Source organism: Lepidochelys kempii, chromosome 1 (genome assembly GCF_965140265.1).
Source record: "Lepidochelys kempii isolate rLepKem1 chromosome 1, rLepKem1.hap2, whole genome shotgun sequence".
NCBI lineage: Eukaryota > Metazoa > Chordata > Testudines > Cheloniidae > Lepidochelys > Lepidochelys kempii.
This window is the reverse complement of record NC_133256.1, coordinates 347,957,902-347,975,946: the sequence shown is the minus strand read 5'-3', so window position 1 is coordinate 347,975,946 and position 18,045 is coordinate 347,957,902. Positions and strand designations below refer to the sequence as shown.

The window sequence follows — 18,045 nt, the reverse complement described above, 5'->3', positions numbered from 1 at the left end:
TCGTGGACCAGGGGCTGGGTGATAACACGAGAGGACTCCATGTTTCTAAAACTAAACTGGCTCTCTAGTCGGGCCATTTAGCAAACAGCCCCAGTTCCAAAGCACTGAAATGCCCCATGAGGGATGGCAGGGGGTTGCTCTGGGGCGCATCTCAGGCTGTCGTGGCCCCATCTTCCTTGTGTGTTTTCTCCACAGGGGAAGCGAGAAGATGGGGCCAGTCACCTACTTCAGCCTCTGCCTCCTCGGCTGCCTCATCTTTAACCCCTCATTGGAAAGTGAGTCCCTGCCCGGCCCCTCGGAGCTGGAGACCCCGGACTCTGTTTGCCCTTGATGGGAAGTGAATTTATTTCACCCAGGGCCCCCAGCCCCACCATGTGGAAGCAGCCAACAAAGCCAACCCCAGCCAGCAGCTCAGCCCCTGCCCAAGGGGCGAGGCTGCTTCCTGCTGCCCCTGGCTCTGAATGCAGAGGGAATCCCTGAGACCTCCTGGGGCTGAGTGTGAGAGACAGGCTGGGAGCTAGACCCGCCCCATCTCCTCTTCCTGCTTACGGGGTGACTCTCCCCACCGGGGTGAGGGGGAGGCATCCCAACCAGGGAACAGACTGTGCCAATAACATCCCAAACGAGTGACCTCCATCTCTTTTCAGAGGGCTCAAAATGGAGCCTCTTCGTAAACTTAATCCTTCTGCTTTGGGATAATCCAAACCCTTCCCCCCTCCTCCCTGCCAAAGAAGAGTCCTGGGACCCACAGACTATTTCTCTCCCCCAGCCCCCCTTCCTTACTTATCCCCACCAATCTCTGCACTTACTCCACATGCTCCTAATCCCTCCCCCCACCTTCCCTGCCCTCTCTGGGCCCTCAGCTATCAGAGAACCATAGAAATGGGGGCTGGAAGAGACCTGCAGAGGTCACCTTGTCCAGCCCCTGGCACTGAGGCAGGACCAAGTAAAACTAGATTATCCCTGACAGATGTTTTTCCAACCTGTTATTAAAAACCACCGCTGACAGGGAACCCACAACCTCCCTCGGTAGCCTCTTCCAGAGCTTCACTACCCTGAGAGTTGGGAAGTTTTTTTTCCTAATATCGAACCTAAATCTCCCAAGCTGCAGATTATGCCCATTACGGCTTGTCCTAGCATAGGGGCCGGCAAACTTTTTGGCCCAAGGACCACATCTGGGAATAGAAATTGTATTGGGGGCCATGAATGTTCAGAAAATTTGGTTTGGGGTGCAGGAAGGAGTGAGGTCTCTGGTTGGGGTGCAGGCTCCAGGGTGGGGCCAGAAATGAGGAGTTCAGGGTAAGAGAGAGGCTCAGGGCTGGGGTGGGGGAATAGGGTGCGGAGGGGGTGAGGACTCTGGCTGGGGGTGCGGGCTCTGGGGTGGGGCGGGGGATGAGGAGTTTGGGGTGTAGGAGGGTGCTCTGGGCTGGGACCATGGGGTTCAGAGGGTGGGGAGAGGGATCAGGGATGGAATTAGGGGATTGGGGTGCGAGGAGAGGCTCAGGGGTGCAGGCTCCAGGTGGCTCTTATCTCAAGGGGCTCCCAGAAGCATTGGCCATGTCCCCACTCTGGGTCCTACACAGAGCCATGGCCAGGTGGCTCTGTTCACTGCTCTGTCTGCAGGCGCCGCCCCTGCAGCTGCCATTGGCCGCAGTTCCCAGCCAATGGGAGCTGTGGGGGTGGTGCTTTGGGTGGGGGCAGTGTGCAGAGCGGAGTCCCCTGGCTGCCCCTACACATAGGAGCCAGAGGGGGCCATGCCACTGCTTCTGGAAGCAGGATGGAGTGGCTCCCAACCCTACTCCCCAGCTGGAGCGTGGCAAGCCCCAGGCCCTGCTCCGCAGCAGGAGCTTGAGGACCAGATTAAAACGGCTGGTGGGCCAGATCCTGCCCATGGGCCATAGTTTGCCCACCCCTTGTCCTGCCATCAGCGGACACGGAAAACAATTGATCACCATCCTCTTTATAACAGCCCGTAACAGGTGTGAAGACTGTTCTCTGCTCACTCCTCAGTCTTCTTGTCTCTAGACTGAACAAGCCCAGCTTATTAACCTCTCCTCACAGGTCAGGTTTCAAAACCTTTTAGCATTTTTGTTGCTCTCATTTTCCGGACTCTCCCCATCTTATCCACGTCTTTCTGAGAGTGCGGCACCCAGACCAGGACACAGAACTCCAGCTAAGACCTCGCCTCATGGTCACTTTCACCCAAATATCTTCAGAGTTCAGATTTGCAACCAAATCCTCCCTGTTAGTCAGAATGAAGTCTAATGTGGCTCTTCCCCTTCTTACTTTCTCCACCTTAGGAAATAAGAAGTTATCCCCAATACATTCTAAGAACGATTTGAAAATTTTATGTTTTCCCATATTGCTTTTCCAACAGATATCTGGGAAGCTGAAGTCCCCCCATTAGTACCAGATATTGTCTTTTGGATATTTCTGTTATTTGTTCTAGAAATACCCTATCCACCTCCTTCTCCCCGAGATTTGGTGGACTATAGTAGACCCTTAACGTAACATCACCCCTCTTTTTTCCCCCTTTTATCTTTACCCAGAGACTTTCAGTTGGTCTGCCTCTCACCTTCTGGACCTCAGAACTATATATTCTTGATGTATAATGGAACACCTCTTCCTTTTTTCTCTGCCTGTCCTTCCTGAACAAGCTATACCTCTCTCTACCAATATTCCAGTCAGGAGATTTATCCCCCCGGGATGTTAATTAAGTAATAATTTAGCTTAAATACTAATACTTCCAGTTCTTCCATTTACTCCCCATACTCCTTGCATGTGTGTATAGACATCTGAGATGTACAGCAGATGCCCACACTGGTCTCCCTCTTGTTGCTCCTATGACCCCATTGTAATTTCCCTTGTCCCCCACCAACATTTGGCCTTCTGTTAAGGTCACCTGTGGGATTTTGTCACCCATCCCTTTTGAACCTAGTTCAAAGCCCTCCTCACTAGGTTAGCAAATCAGTGAGTGGTGTCCCTTCAGCCTCTACTATACTCCAATGCCCCCAACTTCCCCTCTGCTCCTAGTCACACCAGTGTCCCATGACACCCAGTGCTCTCCATTCTCACCCCCACAGTCCCTGTGTACTCTGATTCAACCCCCTTGATACCTCTCCCTGTCAGGTTCCCCAGTGCTCCTGCACAGAAGATAGGAGGAGACCATCTTCACTGAGGACAGCCCAGCTCCTGTCCCCTTGGAGAGGAGACGGTGGTAATTATTAGTACAACAGCCTCACTGCTACTGACAAAGGTGGCAAGGGAGGGGCAGCTGTTTTAAGAAAGTGGCTTCAGCCCTATTGAAAGTAATAGGAGATAGTGGCCATTCTGAGAGAGGGCAAACGTTCACAGGATTTGGGGAGAACTGGAAAAGCTGGAATGATGACAGCTGGCACCTCTGCTCCCATTCTCTTCTCTGAAACAGCCTCTCACCACACTGTTCTCTCTCCCTGTCCCATCCCCTCTCTCGGATCAGGAATAGGAGCCACGTCCTGTCTCCCTGAATGGCTGCTCTACCAAGGCCGCTGCTATGGGTTCTTCCCTGAAAAGGTGTCCTGGTCAGAAGCTGAGGTACGAGGCTCTTCTCAGGGATCCACGGGGTGGGTTAGTGGGCAGGGGCTGAAGGGGTTTGGTGACATCACCATTAGCCCCAGTGTGTACCCCTGCAGAGGATGGGTGGGGAGGCTGCAGAAGTGACGTGGCTGGTGCAGAAGCGGGCCAAGGAGGATGAGGGAGGAGCCAGGGTTGAGCTCAGGGGTGAGGGGCTCCTAGAGGGTGCCCGAGGGCAAAGCCCGGCACAGGGAGTTTTTTATTCAGCACTCAGTAGGGGTAAAACACGCCCAGCTCCCTCCTTTAGCTGTGTGTTCCTGTGACTGGGCCCTGCCCTTCCTTGTTGCCTGCCAAACAGCGCCCCCTGCAGGGGGGTAACAGGCCTCGCTGATGTCCCTGCCCCAGGTGCAGTGTCAATATCACCGCAAAGGGGCCCATCTCGCCTCCATTCTCCATGGTGCAGAAGGGAACACGGTGGCCAGATACATCACCGAGTCAGGCTCCAAGAATCATGTCTGGATCGGACTGCACGATCCCCGGGAGGTGAGTGCCCAGAGCCTGCTTTGCCTCTGGCAGTTGTTCACCCTCTCCATGACTCTGTTTCCCAGGGGCTGTGCAAAGACCATGTCCCATGAGACCTTCATAGGGGCTGCCAGGAGCTCCCTCCCCCACTCCTACACCCTTCCCCTGTCATGGGCACCAGACTCTCCCATATGCACTCCATCTTTAACCCCTGCCCTCCCGCACCCTTTCCATCTCCATCCTTCTGTAGGTTCTGACTCCCCTTTGGCTTTTCCCTGCTAAATACAACCAGGCCCTGGTCTCTCCGGTCATCAAACCAACCTTTGACCAGCACCTGCCTCTCCAACTACTGACCCATCTCCCTTCCCCCTTGCCAGCTCATGCAATGTGCCGTGCCCTCCCGCTGCACCCCGCATCCCGTCTCCACTCCACTCTGACGAAGTTTTCCAGCCACTTTTTCCTGCCCAAGACTTGAGCCTCTGCTCCCCCTTGACCTCTAAGCTGCCCCAACACTGCTGGTCACTCCCTCAGCTTGGGGATCCCGTCCTTGCCTGGTTCTTTGTAGGAGAGCCCCCAGCTCCTTAGGGCAGGGAAACAAAGGGGGAGCCGTCACAGGCTGGGAAGGAGCCCCAGTGGAGGAAGGAGTCATTATGAACAGAGGACTGGAAAGAACCTCTCGGGTCACCGAGTCCAGGCCGTGCTATGGCCGGCAACCCCGTCACGCCATCTCTGTCACGCCACCCCCTTCGTAAACTTACCAAGCTCCACCTGAAGCATTGTCTCCATCTGTTTCCTCTCCCTCCCCACCGCTAGGGAGGCGCTGGGGTCAGGAGGCTCCCCGAGCATGCACAGACTCAGGCCCTGGATCCCCCTCCCCAGACCAGAGGCTGGGCTGGACTCAGAACAGGAGGAGTGAGAGACTCTGTGTCCCGTTCTCTAGTCTCCTCAGGCATCCAGCTCCCCACAACCTGGCACTGGATTGGAACTAGTTCTCTGACCCCCAAAGCCAGCTAGTCCCCCCATGAGCTGAGGCCAGGCCAGAGCCAGCACCCCTAGAGAAGAAAGGGCCTGTGTCCCCTTCTCTGATTCTACTGAGCTAATCAGTCCTGCTAACCTGGGGTCAGACTGACGCTGAGCCCACTAGAGGGGAAAAGGTCCCGTGTCCCATTCCCTGATCCATCCAGCATCTCCATCACAGACGCCCTTTTATTTTGCTTAAGCAGGAGGAGATCACCCACCTTAAAACCACTAGTGCCCCCCAGCGGGCCTTGCCTATGGGGTTTAGGGACTAGAACACACTCCAGAGTGACTCTGCTCCATAACCAGGTAATTCATTAATTCAAGCAACGGGCTTGGAAGGTAGAAGGTGACGTTCATGTGCTGTGTTACTATTAGATCAGCGTCTCCAGGTCCTGTCCCCCTGAGCTGGTCTCTCCCCACTGACTGCCCCACGGCCCTTCCCCGACTCTCTCCCACTGCCTAAGTAGGGCACTTCTGTGTTGGGTTTAGGTGTTTCTATGGTGCCTTGTCACCAAGGTCTCTTCTCCGTGGGACCCCACAACCTTTCTCCCCTGTCTCTGCAGAACAGACGCTGGAGGTGGACAGATGGCTCCCCGTATCGCTACAAGGCTTGGAACGCCGGGGAACCAAACAATGATAATGGTGTCGAGTACTGTGTCGAGCTGCTGAGCTACACGGGTAAGCAGTCGGTTCAAACACACATGCACCAACAAAGAAGCCAAGACACACACCCTGGCCACACACTCCAGCTCTCTCTGCGGAGATGGCCTCCTGTCCTGTCACCCTGCCTCTCTCCCTCAGCTCACACTGCCACTCCCTCTCCCCTCACCTGGTAACTCCTCCTGCAAGCATCCCAGTCTGAGGCTCAGCTCCAGTCAGAGGAAGGCCATCCAGTACCTTTGGCCCCAGACAATCAGTTGAAACGAAAGACCAGAGCAGAGCTATTGCCCACTAGGTGCCATGTAGGTGGGGTCTGGGTCCTTCGGTTGGTGCCTCGGTGGCTTTTGGCACTCTGATTCTGGAGTCAGCCAGGGGCTATTTTGGCCCCAGGACAATTTAGAGCAGCCCCAGAGCTGCTCTGACAGTGGCAGTAACAAACTGGACGGCCAGAGCACAGGGGCTTCAGACACACCCCAGCCTGTCCCCTATGTTGGGGAGGCCAGGGCTGGGCAGGGCAGCTCTCTCTGCTGGGCTCTCCTATGTGAGAAGAATCCTCAGCTGGCCATTAAGCCCGCTTCCTGCTGTCCGTGTCGCTGGAGTGAAATAGGGGGGTGGAGCGGGGCTGAAAGTCTCGTCTCATTTGCTGGCAATAGGACGGAGAGCTGCGTGAACAGGGAAAGCTCACTCACTAATTCATGAGTGACTCATTCTTCATGGGCCACGCTAGTCACACGGACTCGCCCACCCATCCGATGCTCACGAGTCTGAGTGTTCAGCAGCGTTGGTACGAATGCTCCTTTCCCCACAAACTCACACTGGGCAGGATTTTTCCCCCCACTGTCCCCTACTTAAAAGTGTCACTCGTCCAATCCTGGAGTGGGAACAGTGCCATGTGACCTGCATGACCAATCACACACACAGCTAATAGTTGAAGTGAAAACTACTGCAAAACAAGTGTGGGAACCGTTTCTGAATAGCGCTCCCGGGGCTGTGTGGCTCTGCGAATGGGGAAGAGGGTGAAATTCATAGCAATTCATCAAACCGAATCCTTAGTGCTGTCCCCTGGGAAGAGATGCTGCCGCTGGGCCATGCCCAAACCCAGATGTGTAGGAGATGGAGGTAGGGCCGGCTCGTTCAGCACAGAGCGAGCCAGATTCCCTCTTCCTGAGCTTGTCTCCCCGCTGGCACCTGGCCAGGGCTCTGTGCTCTCCTTTCTGGCCTTTTGAGGGGCGTTGGTGGGGACGGAACAGCAGTCACAGATTGAGAGGCAGCCTGGTCTAGAGGACAGGTAAGGGATTGTGACACAGGAGACCTGGCTTCTATTTCCAGCCCTGTCATTGAGCTGTTGGGTAAACTTGAGCAACTCATTTCCCCATTCCATGCCTCAGTTTCCCCTCCCACCTCTTGTCTATTTAGACTGCGCGCTCTCTGGGCAGGGATACTCTGTCAGTGTGTGTGGACACAGCACCTAGCACCAAGAGGCCCCGTCCTGCTCTCATCAGACACTTTCCAACACAATAGAAGAGGGTCTTCCATGGTTACGCTGACTCAGCGTCCCTCAGGGAACAATGGAGCCTGTCCCTGTCTGAGGCACATGGGCCTTCATCTCCAGCCTCCTCATCCTTGCAGCCTCATGCACGGGAGCTGGGGTCTTCTCTCAGCAGGGTGCAATGAGGGGGGTTGTCACTGTAAGGGCAGGAATGGCCCCACTCGCCCTTCCCCTGCCCCAGTGATTTCTGTTTTGCCTTCTAGATTTTAAGAACTGGAATGATAAAGACTGTCATACGAAAAACGGCTATGTTTGCCAGTATGAACTCTAGCGAGGGGAGTCGCTCGCCTGCACCTTAAGGGGGAGCTCAGCGCCTGGGATGCAAAAGAACTGGGCTCCTTGGGCACGATCAGGCAACGTTCCAGACTTTCCGATGCCTTTGCTGCATCAAGGGACAGTCCTCTCCCTCCCTGAGAGGCCAGATCTCACTTCCCCAGCTGCCAACTCTCTTCCCCCAAGTGTCTCTGGTCTAGTTACACTCCTGCCCCTTCCCTCTCTTCCCCTCAGTGACAGAAGCCCACCACAAGAATAAACTTTCCTGAGCATGCAGTTCTGTGTGTGTCTCCTCTGTCCCAATCCTGGCCCCTGCATAGATTCGTCCATCCAGCCCCCTCTGACTGTGTCCTGAGGCGCCCAGATCCCACTCGAGGAGAAGAAGGGAACCCCCAGAGGGAGGCAGGATGGGCCTGGCCTTTGAGACTGTTAGGGGGCTTATTCCTTCACCCACTCACTTCCCTGGTCCTTCTCGCATGAACAGAGAGCAACAATACCCGAAGTCCGAAGGTGCAAACAATTCGATGTTTATTGGGGTGAACTTCCAGCAAGCTTAAATACAAGTTCCTTTTTTCCTTATTTTCGAATCCCAACTTACTTCCTGTTTGCCCCTAATTTATATAGTAATATTCTTAGCTATACCTTAACCAATCATTCTACTAAAATTTAACTAACCAATCCTAACATGGATTAGCTAACCAATTATATCCCACCACCTTAATTAGTTTACACCCAGCAAAATTAATTATACAGCAGACAGAAGCAATCACAGAACCAGACAGAGACCATGCCAATAAACAATAGCAAAGTGGGAACTATAATGACAAAACAATACAGAAGTGAGGATTTCACAACTACATCTGTAAAGACATAAGAGTTTCCCAGCTATGTCTATTGATAAGTGAGTTCTTACCAGACAGAAAACTATCAACCTCAATTTCCTTTTACAGCTTCTAGGCACTTCCCTTTCTCTGGAGGTGATAGGCACTATAAGGACAGGATTAAATTCCTAACAGCCCAATAGCACCTTATTTCAATGTGACTAGTTTGGAATGTGAGGATGTGACCATTCACTTCCCAGCTTATGGCTGCCTCTGTCGCTTAGCCAAAGGCCTTAGCCTAAGAACAGGGCCTCAGACTGTCACAGTAAGAGAAGGCCCTTACACTGGCAGACAGTGATTTTGATTCTTTCTTTTATACCTCTAACTAGCCAAGTGATAGGAATACACCTAAATTCTTAGAGTATAGGCCTTTACAGACAGGCCTGAATATCTATATCCTAACAGAGACAACAGACAAGACTTGTTTCAGAGTAGCAGCCGTGTTAGTCTGTATCCGCAAAAAGAAAAGGAGGACTTGTGGCACCTTAGAGACTAACCAATTTATTTGAGCATAAGCTTTCGTGAGCTACAGCTCACTTCATCGGATGCATACTGTGGAAACTGCAGAAGACATTATATACACAGAGACCATGAAACAATACCTCCTCCCATCCCACTCTCCTGCTGGTAATAGCTTATCTAAAGTGATCACTCTCCTTACAATATGTATGATAATCAAGGTGGGCCATTTCCAGCATAAATCCAAGTTTAACCAGAACGTCGGGGGGGAGGGTAGGAAAAAACAAGGGGAAATAGGCTACCTTGCATAATGACTTAGCCACTCCCAGTCTCTATTTAAGCCTAAATGTCTGGATTTGAAGTTTTTGTTGTAAGATAGCGACCTTCATATCTGTAATTGCGTGACCAGAGAGATTGAAGTGTTCTCCAACTCTTTTATGAATGTTATAATTCTTGACATCTGATTTGTGTCCATTTATTCTTTTACGTAGAGACTGTCCAGTTTGACCAATGTACATGGCAGAGGGGCATTGCTGGCACATGATGGCATAGATCACATTGGTGGATGTGCAGGTGAACGAGCCTCTGATAGTGTGGCTGATGTTATTAGGCCCTGTGATGGTGTCCCCTGAATAGATATGTGGGCACAGTTGGCAACAGGCTTTGTTGCAAGGATTGGTTCCTGGGTTAGTGGTTCTGTTGTGTGGTATGTGGTTGTTGGTGAGTATTTGCTTCAGGTTGGGGGGCTGTCTGTAGGCAAGGACTGGCCTGTCTCCCAAGATTTGTGAGAGTGTTGGGTCATCCTTCAGGATAGGTTGTAGATCCTTAATAATGCGTTGGAGGGGTTTTAGTTGGGGGCTGAAGGTGACGGCTAGTGGTCTTCTGTTATTTTCTTTGTTGGGCCTGTCCTGTAGCAGGTGACTTCTGGGTACTCTTCTGGCTCTGTCAGTTTGTTTCTTCACTTCAGCAGGTGGGTATTGTAGTTGTAAGAATGCTTGATAGAGATCTTGTAGGTGTTTGTCTCTGTCTGAGGGGTTGGAGCAAATGCGGTTGTATCATAGAGCTTGGCTGCGGAGGGTGAGAAAACCTGGATTTGTGCTGGAAATGGCCCAACTTGATTATCATACACATTGTAAGGAGAGTGATCACTTTAGATAAGCTATTACCAGCAGGAGAATGGGGTGGGAGGAGGTATTGTTTCATGGTCTCTGTGTATATAATGTCTTCTGCAGTTTCCACAGTATGCATCCGATGAAGTGAGCTGTAGCTCACGAAAGCTCATGCTCAAATAAATTGGTTAGTCTCTAAGGTGCCACAAGTCCTCCTTTTCTTTTTGTGGCACCTTAGAGACTAACCAATTTACTTGATCATAAGCTTAAGACCTAGGACAAGACTTGGTTTACCTCCAGATAACTGCAATACCCAGAGTTTCCTCTCTCTTCTGGCCCACCCATCTCCTCCTGGTCCCATCTCCACTCAGACACCGAGCTCCTCCAAGCAGGGTCGTGTCTAGCTGTTGTGTGAACATCAGGGCGTGGAAGTCTGAGCCTGCAGAACCGTAGCTGAGAGCTGTAGCAGACTCCTGGGGATCCGGCACTGAGAGGCAGGGGCGCCGGAATCGGGAGGGCTCTTCCCTCCCCCTTTTTAACACGAAGAAACCGGCCTCGGGGGCCGGCGAGAGCAGGGAGCGCCATCTCATCAGCGCCAGCCCCTGCTCAGCCAGGACGGGGGAGGAATCCAGCTGGGGGCTGGTTGCCGTGTTGGGAGACAGACAGGGAGGGGATGGACAGAGTTTGGGCGGGGGGCTGCTTGGGGGTCACGTGCAACTCCCCACTGCCCCAGCAGAGGGGGCTGGATGGAGCTGCTGTTCTCCAGCTGGGTGCTCTGCTCTGCAGCAGGACATGGCCTCCTGGGTCCTAGTGCCCACCCTTTCGCTGCACAAAGGTGAGTGCCCGGCGGGGGCGGGGAGGCAGGGCAAGAGGTGCTGGGGGAAGGGGGACGGGGGGGAGAGACAGTGGGGAATGGGGGTGGGATAGGGCAGAGGGGAGAGAAGGGGTTGGGGCAGGGGGCGGTGAGGAGAGGAAGGGGGATGGGGAAGAGAAGGGGATATGGGAATGGGGCGGGGAGCAGGAGCCTGGCATGCGCCATGCCCTCAGCAGCAGAAGCCGCCCCGAGAGGAAGGCAGCCGCAGCAGCACCAGGAGGCGCATCTCTGCAGCAGCTGGAGCTGGAGTGGCCGCATCGTTGCGGCAGCAGGGGGGCTCCCCCGATAACCTGGCCCATCTCCCCGCCTCCCCCGCTCCCCAGCACCGGCAGCCCAGGTACCACTCCAGGCAGGGGGAGAGAGCCAGGGAGCCAGGGGAAACGGCTTCAGTGCACACCTGCCCCAGCAAATACAGTAGGCAAAGTATGCCTACGGGGGACGCACCTAGCCGAAGGGGCTCACCTCGGCTCTCGCTGCTCTTTAGGCAGCGTTTCAATCCGCAGCTCATCCGAGCTCCCCACCCCGGTCATACGAACATAACGACGGCCATATTGGATCGGGCCAAAGGTCCATTTAGCCCAGTCTCCTGTCTTCTGACAGTGGCCAGTGCCAGGTGCCCCAGAGGGAATGAACAGAACAGGGAACCATCAAGTGATCCCTCCCCTGTCGCCTATTCCCGGCTTCTGGCAAACGGAGGCTAGGGTCACCCTCCCTGCCCATCCTGGCTAATAGCCATTGATGGACCTATCCTCCAGGAACTTCTCTAGTTCTTTTTTGAACGCTGTTATAGTCTTGGCCTTTACAACATTCTCTGGCAACAAGTTCCACAGGTTGACCGTGCGTTGTGTGAAGAAATATTTCCTTGTGTTTGTTTTAAACCTGCTGCCTATTAATTATTTGGTGACCCCTAGTTCTTATGTTATGTGAAGGAGTAAATAACACTTCCTTATTCATTTTCTCCACACCTGCCAAGATAGTATAGGCCTCTATCATATCCCCCCTTAGTCGTCTCTTTTCCAAGTTGAAAAGTCCCTGTCATTTTAATCTCTCCTCATACAGAAGCTATTCCATCCACCTAATCATTTTTGTTACCCTTCTCTGTTCCTTTTTTAATTCCAATATATCTTTTTTGAGATGGGGTAACCAGATCAGGCCAGAGAGAGGGACCCAGGTGACATCACCTCCTTTTGGGGCTTTGGCTGAATCCCAAACACCACCTGGGATTTGAACCAGGATTAGACTTTAACAACAGCACCAACGCCGGCTCCAGCCCATTGTACCTAACGTCTTCTTCCCCAAAAGGACAGTTATTACCACCTTTCATCCCACCGCAGAGATTGTCACACAGGGCGGGGAGGGGACCTTTTACACGGTCTCTGCTGCTAAGAGGAAAGGGAACAAGGGTGAAGATAAAAGCCTTGCTTAACACTACATTTCAATACTCCTGGCTCCCATTTGGGTTTTTTCCTTTTTGTGTTTCGGTCAATCCATTTCTAACTCTGCTCGGAATTTTATAGTGTATATGCCACAATTCTAAACTGGTTGAGGTCGCTAAATACCCACCGCTGGACCTTGTTTAACACTGTTCAGTGCTGGACAGCGACTGGGTTATGTTAACACCTTTCGCCTATACATTCCATCTAAATTAACACAACAGGCCCCGGCATGGGTGGGGCCTCTATGCATGGCCTACCACAATGTAACTTCATCCTTCAGCCAGGTGGAGTCGGCAGCACCCACAGACAGGTTCAATATCTGGGGGTTCCTCTTAACACTGCCACAAAGAACCAGCTCAAGCCCCCACCCAGTAATCTAGGGAAATTAAACACCATCCTCGGACATTCATAACCATCCCGGAGGCTTCCCCACTCACAGGCACTGAATCTGTGTGTAACCAAAGAGAACTGCTATTGATAGGGAAAGGGAACCCAGCATTAGTTTGGGAAAACACCACAACCACATTCAAACACATGTGATCATAAGCCAACCCAACCCCAGAGTACTCTGGGCAGTGTCCTTTGCCTCAGTTTCCCATCTTGTGGTTGGAAAGTCTGACAAACAAATGTCCCGTTAGCACATAGCTCCCCTCTCTCTCCACTGCACCCTACTCACAGTTGGCCGTCCTTGGTCATCAAAGACCCAGAGTTCAGAGGGGTCTTAATTTGGGTTCACCACCCACCCCCAGGACGTGCATCGAGCACAACTGACCCTGCTGCCACCATTCGCTCTGCCACCATCAGTCACTCCGGCGCTGCTGCTGCTGTGTTATTTTGGATTTAAGGGAAGTGTGTACTTTAGAATGTAATTAAGCTAACTGGAACTGTATTATGTGCATTTAATAAAATAAAAAACTACATAGTTAAGGGTTAATTAAAAAACAGGCTTTTAAAGGCAAGGTTAAAACTAGCTGGCAGTTTTCGCTAAGTAAAATTAAAAAAACGTCAACAAGTATAACTAAAAGCCTTGATCAACAAAAGACCTTAAATCTGGGCACCTTTAATATAAAAGTTTATTGAAACTCAGGAAATGTAATAATTTAGTAGGGGTCATTATAACCTATGTGTTTTGTGAATGTTAATTATAAAAAACTAGTTAATATAGTGTACTATACAACAGTCCTCTGAAGCCATCTTCAGAGACTTTTTCCCTGACACCTTTTCTCCCTGGTGGGCGAACAACTGGCCATTGTGCACCCGCTGTTAATTGACTCAATACCATTCCAGATTTTAGGTAAATATCTGAACTGTTCGAAACCTATTGCTTCTGTCTGTGTGCTTAAATCTAATAAACTGCAGTTTTAAATAAAGCAGGCTTACTTGCGTTAATCTTTTATCGGACGGAATTGCTATGTTCCCATTGATTTATTCGTGACACCGCCTAACATGAAAGAGTTAAGTTGCCCCTGCTGTGTTTTCTGAAAACCCTGGGTAACAGACTTTGGCAAGCTAGCCAGGAGTGGTGTAGAGGAAGGGAGTTTCTTTGTTTGTTGCAATAGGTGAAGGGGGCAGTAGAACAGGGTCGCAACCTATAATTCTCCACGCCATAGCCCTTGAGTTGATTTACAGTCCCATTCCGTTGTTGAGTTACGGGCTCAGGCTGAAAAGCCTGGTTGAGTAAAAGATATGTCAGAAGGACAGGGAACACCTGGAGAGAAAGAAAAGCTGGAAGTAGATTTGTGTAATAGCTTGGCAGATTTCATGCAGGAGCATGATAATGGTTTCGGAAGCCTGGGAGCTGTACCGGTCCCAGAGCCTTCCTGCAGCTTTATAAGTAGATGGTAGAATTAAAGACAAAAATTAAGAAGTTAAAAAAAATTAAAAAGACAAAGAAATACCCAGGCTAAGGGCAGCTCAGATAGTGGTACTGCAGAAGCAGACATGTGACAGTAAGAGAGAATGGAGCAGGCTGGGGCAGAAAGTGTCTGGATTGAATCAACAGCAAACTAAGAGTGGACTTTGCATGGGGAATCAGGGCTGGTGCGTTAGCTGGTATGTTGTGAGGTCCATGGTAGATCAGGGCTCTCTGGATAGACAAAGCCCAAAAGTGCCACCACGAGGGATTCTGGTTGTACAGGCTGGCTTTGAACTCCTGGACCATCAGGAGTCAAAGGTTATTGCCATGGCCATTGGAATGGTAACTGTAGGTGCCTAAGTACCATGGTGATGGATACTAGAGAGAGAGATTCTTCCCTTAGTGTGTGCCCAGAGGCACTCTGGTCCTGTGGTGACACTGGCTGTATAAATACCTGCTTAGGTACACATTAGTATAAGAAGGATTTGTCCAGCGACCTCTAGGTCATGGGATGTTGCAGCTCTCCCTCTACAAACATACAGCCTTGAGTACATTTGCTGGAATATCTTGGATGTAAATGGTGACAGTTCTGTTCCCGGGATGGGGGATGGATCCAGTGGCCAAAGAGGTCTTTGTCATCCATCATGTAATGAGTTCACTAACGTTTGTCATCCCCATCTGAAATGTATGATATGCAAGTGCCAAGCATTGTGATTGCTGTTACTGGATAAAACGCAGGGAGTGCCCATCTCCAATATTTCCTGCAGAGACTCCAGTTTCAAAACAATGGTGTCGATTCCCCCCTTTCATAAATATAAAGGGAAGGGTAACAACCTTTATGTATGCAGTAACATAAAATCCCTCCTGGCCAGAGGTACAGAATCACTTTACCTGAAGGGGTTAAGAAGCTCAAATAACGTGGTTGGCACCTGACCAAAAGGACCAATAAAGAAAGAAGATACTTTCAAATCTGGGTGGGGGAAAGAGAGATTTTGTTTGTGCTCTCTTTGTTGTTCCCTCTCTGGACAGAGAGAGAGATCAAGCAGGAAAAACATCTCCTGAAAACATACATCTAAAATTACAGAAGTTGTAAGTAAAGACAAGGAAATGCGTTAGATTATCTTTTGTTTTTGCTTGTCAATTTTCCCTATGCTAAGAGGGAGTTTTATTCCTGCTTTTTGTAACTTTGAAGCTGAGCCTAGAGGGGAATCCTCTGTGTTTAAATCTTTTTATTACCCTGTAAAGTTACCTTCCATCCTGATTTTGCAGGTGTGATTCTTTTACTTTTTTCTTTAAATAAAGTTCTTCCTTTAAGAACCTGTTTGATTTTCAGCATCCTAGGGACAAAGGGTCTGGTCAGTACTCACATTATTTTCAAGCCTCCCCAGGAAAGGGGGTGAAAGGGCTTGGGGGAATATTTTGGGGAACAAGGGACTCCAAGTGAGCCTTTTCCTGAATTTTTGTCTAAATCACTTTGTGGCGGCAGCAAATACCGTCCAAGGACAAGGAAAGGATTCGTGCCTTGGGGAAGTTTTTAGACTCAGCTGGTAAAAATAAGCTTAGGGGGTCCCCACAGCTGTACCCCAGAGTTCAGAGTGAGGAGGGAACCCTGACATGGTGGCAGCACGGTGGGATCATTTTGAACCAGAAGCACAGACCTCAGGATTTTAAAAGGACACATTTTTTCTTTTCGCTACTTGAAAACCAAGGAGAGTGTTTTTGGTTTTTTTTAAAAGGACAATTTTTTAGGTTTTTTTTTTTTTTTTTTTAGTTGAGAGCAGCTGGAGTTTTTTTTTTCTTTGCTTGAGGGCAGAGTAGTTAAGTTACAGCAAGGGAATTCACAAGCTGTTTTTTTTTTCTTTCTTTCTAGCTGTCATAAATATAAAGGGAAAGGTAAATCCCTTTAAAATCCCTCCTGGCCAGAGGAAAAATCCTCTCACCTGTAAAGGGTTAAGAAGCTAAAGGTAACCTCGCTGGCACCTGACCAAAATGACCAATGAGGGGACAAGATACTTTCAAAAGCTGGGAGGAGGGAGAGAAACAAAGGGTCTGGGTCTGTCTGTGTGATGCTTTTTCCGGGGACAGAACAGGAATGGAGCCTTAGAACTTAGTAAGTAATCTAGCTAGGTATGTGTTAGATTATGATTTCTTTAAATGGCTGAGAAAATAGCTGTGCTGAATAGAATGAATATTCCTGTCTGTGTGTCTTTTTTGTAACTTAAGGTTTTGCTAGAGGGATTCTCTATGTTTTGAATCTAATTACCCTGTAAGGTATCTACCATCCTGATTTTACAGAGGTGATTCCTTTTCTACTTCTATTAAAAGTCTTCTTGTAAGAAAACTGAATGCTTTTTCATTGTTCTAAGATCCAGGTGTTTGGGTCTGTGGTCACCTATGCAAATTGGTGAGGATTTTTACCAAACCTTCCCCAGGAAGTGGGATGCAAGGGTTAGGAGGATTTTGGGGGGAAAGACGTGTCCAAATTACATTTTTTCAGGAACCCAGATAAAGTTTGGTGGTGGCAGTGGAAATCCAAGGGCAAGGGGTAAAATAATTTGTACCTTGGGGAAGTTTTAACCTAAGCTGGTAAAAGTAAGCTTAGGAGGTTTTCATGCAGGTCCCCACATCTGTACCCTAGAGTTCAGAGTGGGGAAGGAACCTTGACACTAGCTCTCGGGTTAGGCTAGGCTAAGCGCAGGAAGGCTGGGATGATGGAAAGTGAGGTCCAGAAAAAATGGGAATTAGCCAGATTGAAGGATGACCAAAAACAGAAAGAACATGATAGACAAATGGATTTAAAATGCTTGGAGTTGGAAGCAGAGGAGAGGAAAAAGAGGTGAAACGCTTGGAGGCGGAAATGCAGGCAAAATGCTTGGAGACGGAGTTAGAGCGGAAGCGCTTAGCTCTGGAAAGGGTAAGCTGGGTCTACCAGACAACCCTAACAATCCTTCTCCAGGTACCGCTCCCCATTCCAAAAACTTCCCCACCTACAAACTAGGCAATGATACAGAGGCCTTCTTAGAAAATTTCAAAAGGGCCTGACTTGGGTACAGCATCTCTCCACACCAGTATATGGTGGAGCTGATACCTCAGCTCAGTGGACCCTAACAGAGGTGGCAGCTGAAATGCCAAGGAACACAAGAACAGCTACAAACCTTTTTTAAAAAGGCCAGAATTAGAATGGAGCTAACACCTGAGCATGCCTGTCAGTGGTTCAGAGCCCTAACGTGGAAACCAGACGTGGCATTTTTCCGGCACGCCAACCACATAGTGAAAAATTGGGATGTCTGGATATCAGGAGCAAGCGTTAAATCTCTGGAAGATCTGTCTCTCCTAATGCAAATGGAGCAGTTCTTAGAGGGGGTTCCTGAGGGTGTTGTCCTGCTGTTAATTATTTGTCAGAGTGGGGAGGGAACCTTGACAGCTGCTGTGTGGATTATGTATCAGGCTGTGAACAAGTAGCGGGAGATTTGGAAACAGGAGAAGGAAAGTTTGCAATAGGAGCTGGAGAAACTGAGATTGCAAAATGAGGGGATGAAAAGAGACCTGCAAACTGCTCTGACACAAAATGTAACTAACATCCAGCAGATGGCCACTTTCACTCAGATTTGTCAGGAATTGGCATGTGATATGGATGCACAAACTAAACAGGCTACAAAGCCACCTGGAAAAGAGCATCATAAGAAATGCATTGAAGTGATTAATAAGATGGAATCTGCTTTGGTGGCTAGGAAAACTATGTGCAGCATGGCTTTTGAACATAATCGCTGGGACGAGGAGGATAGGGAAAATGCTGTGACGGAGTGGCAGAGGGGAAAAGCGCAAGACAAGGAGGAGGAATATGTAAAGCCAAGT

The 18,045-nt window shown here is 50.1% G+C and overlaps 1 protein-coding gene across 1 annotated transcript; it reads left to right on the top strand.

The window, feature by feature from the left end:
- The first annotated feature begins 208 nt into the window (after positions 1-208).
- Positions 209-7,574, top strand: LOC140911174 (C-type lectin BpLec-like). The gene is made up of 5 exons (XM_073343693.1): positions 209-319; positions 3,355-3,573; positions 3,958-4,095; positions 5,658-5,772; positions 7,507-7,574. Exons 1-5 carry the CDS (start codon positions 209-211, stop codon positions 7,572-7,574), a joined length of 651 nt encoding a protein of 216 aa, XP_073199794.1.
- The last annotated feature ends 10,471 nt before the right edge of the window (positions 7,575-18,045 follow it).

Coding starts and splice junctions, on each gene's coding strand:
- LOC140911174 (XM_073343693.1), top strand. CDS start 209: ATGGGGCCAGTCACCTACTTCAGCCTCTGCCTCCTCGGCTGCCTCATC. Junction 3,574..3,957: donor TGTCCTGGTCAGAAGCTGAG/GTACGAGGCTCT, acceptor TCCCTGCCCCAG/GTGCAGTGTCAATATCACCG. Junction 5,773..7,506: donor CGAGCTGCTGAGCTACACGG/GTAAGCAGTCGG, acceptor TTTGCCTTCTAG/ATTTTAAGAACTGGAATGAT.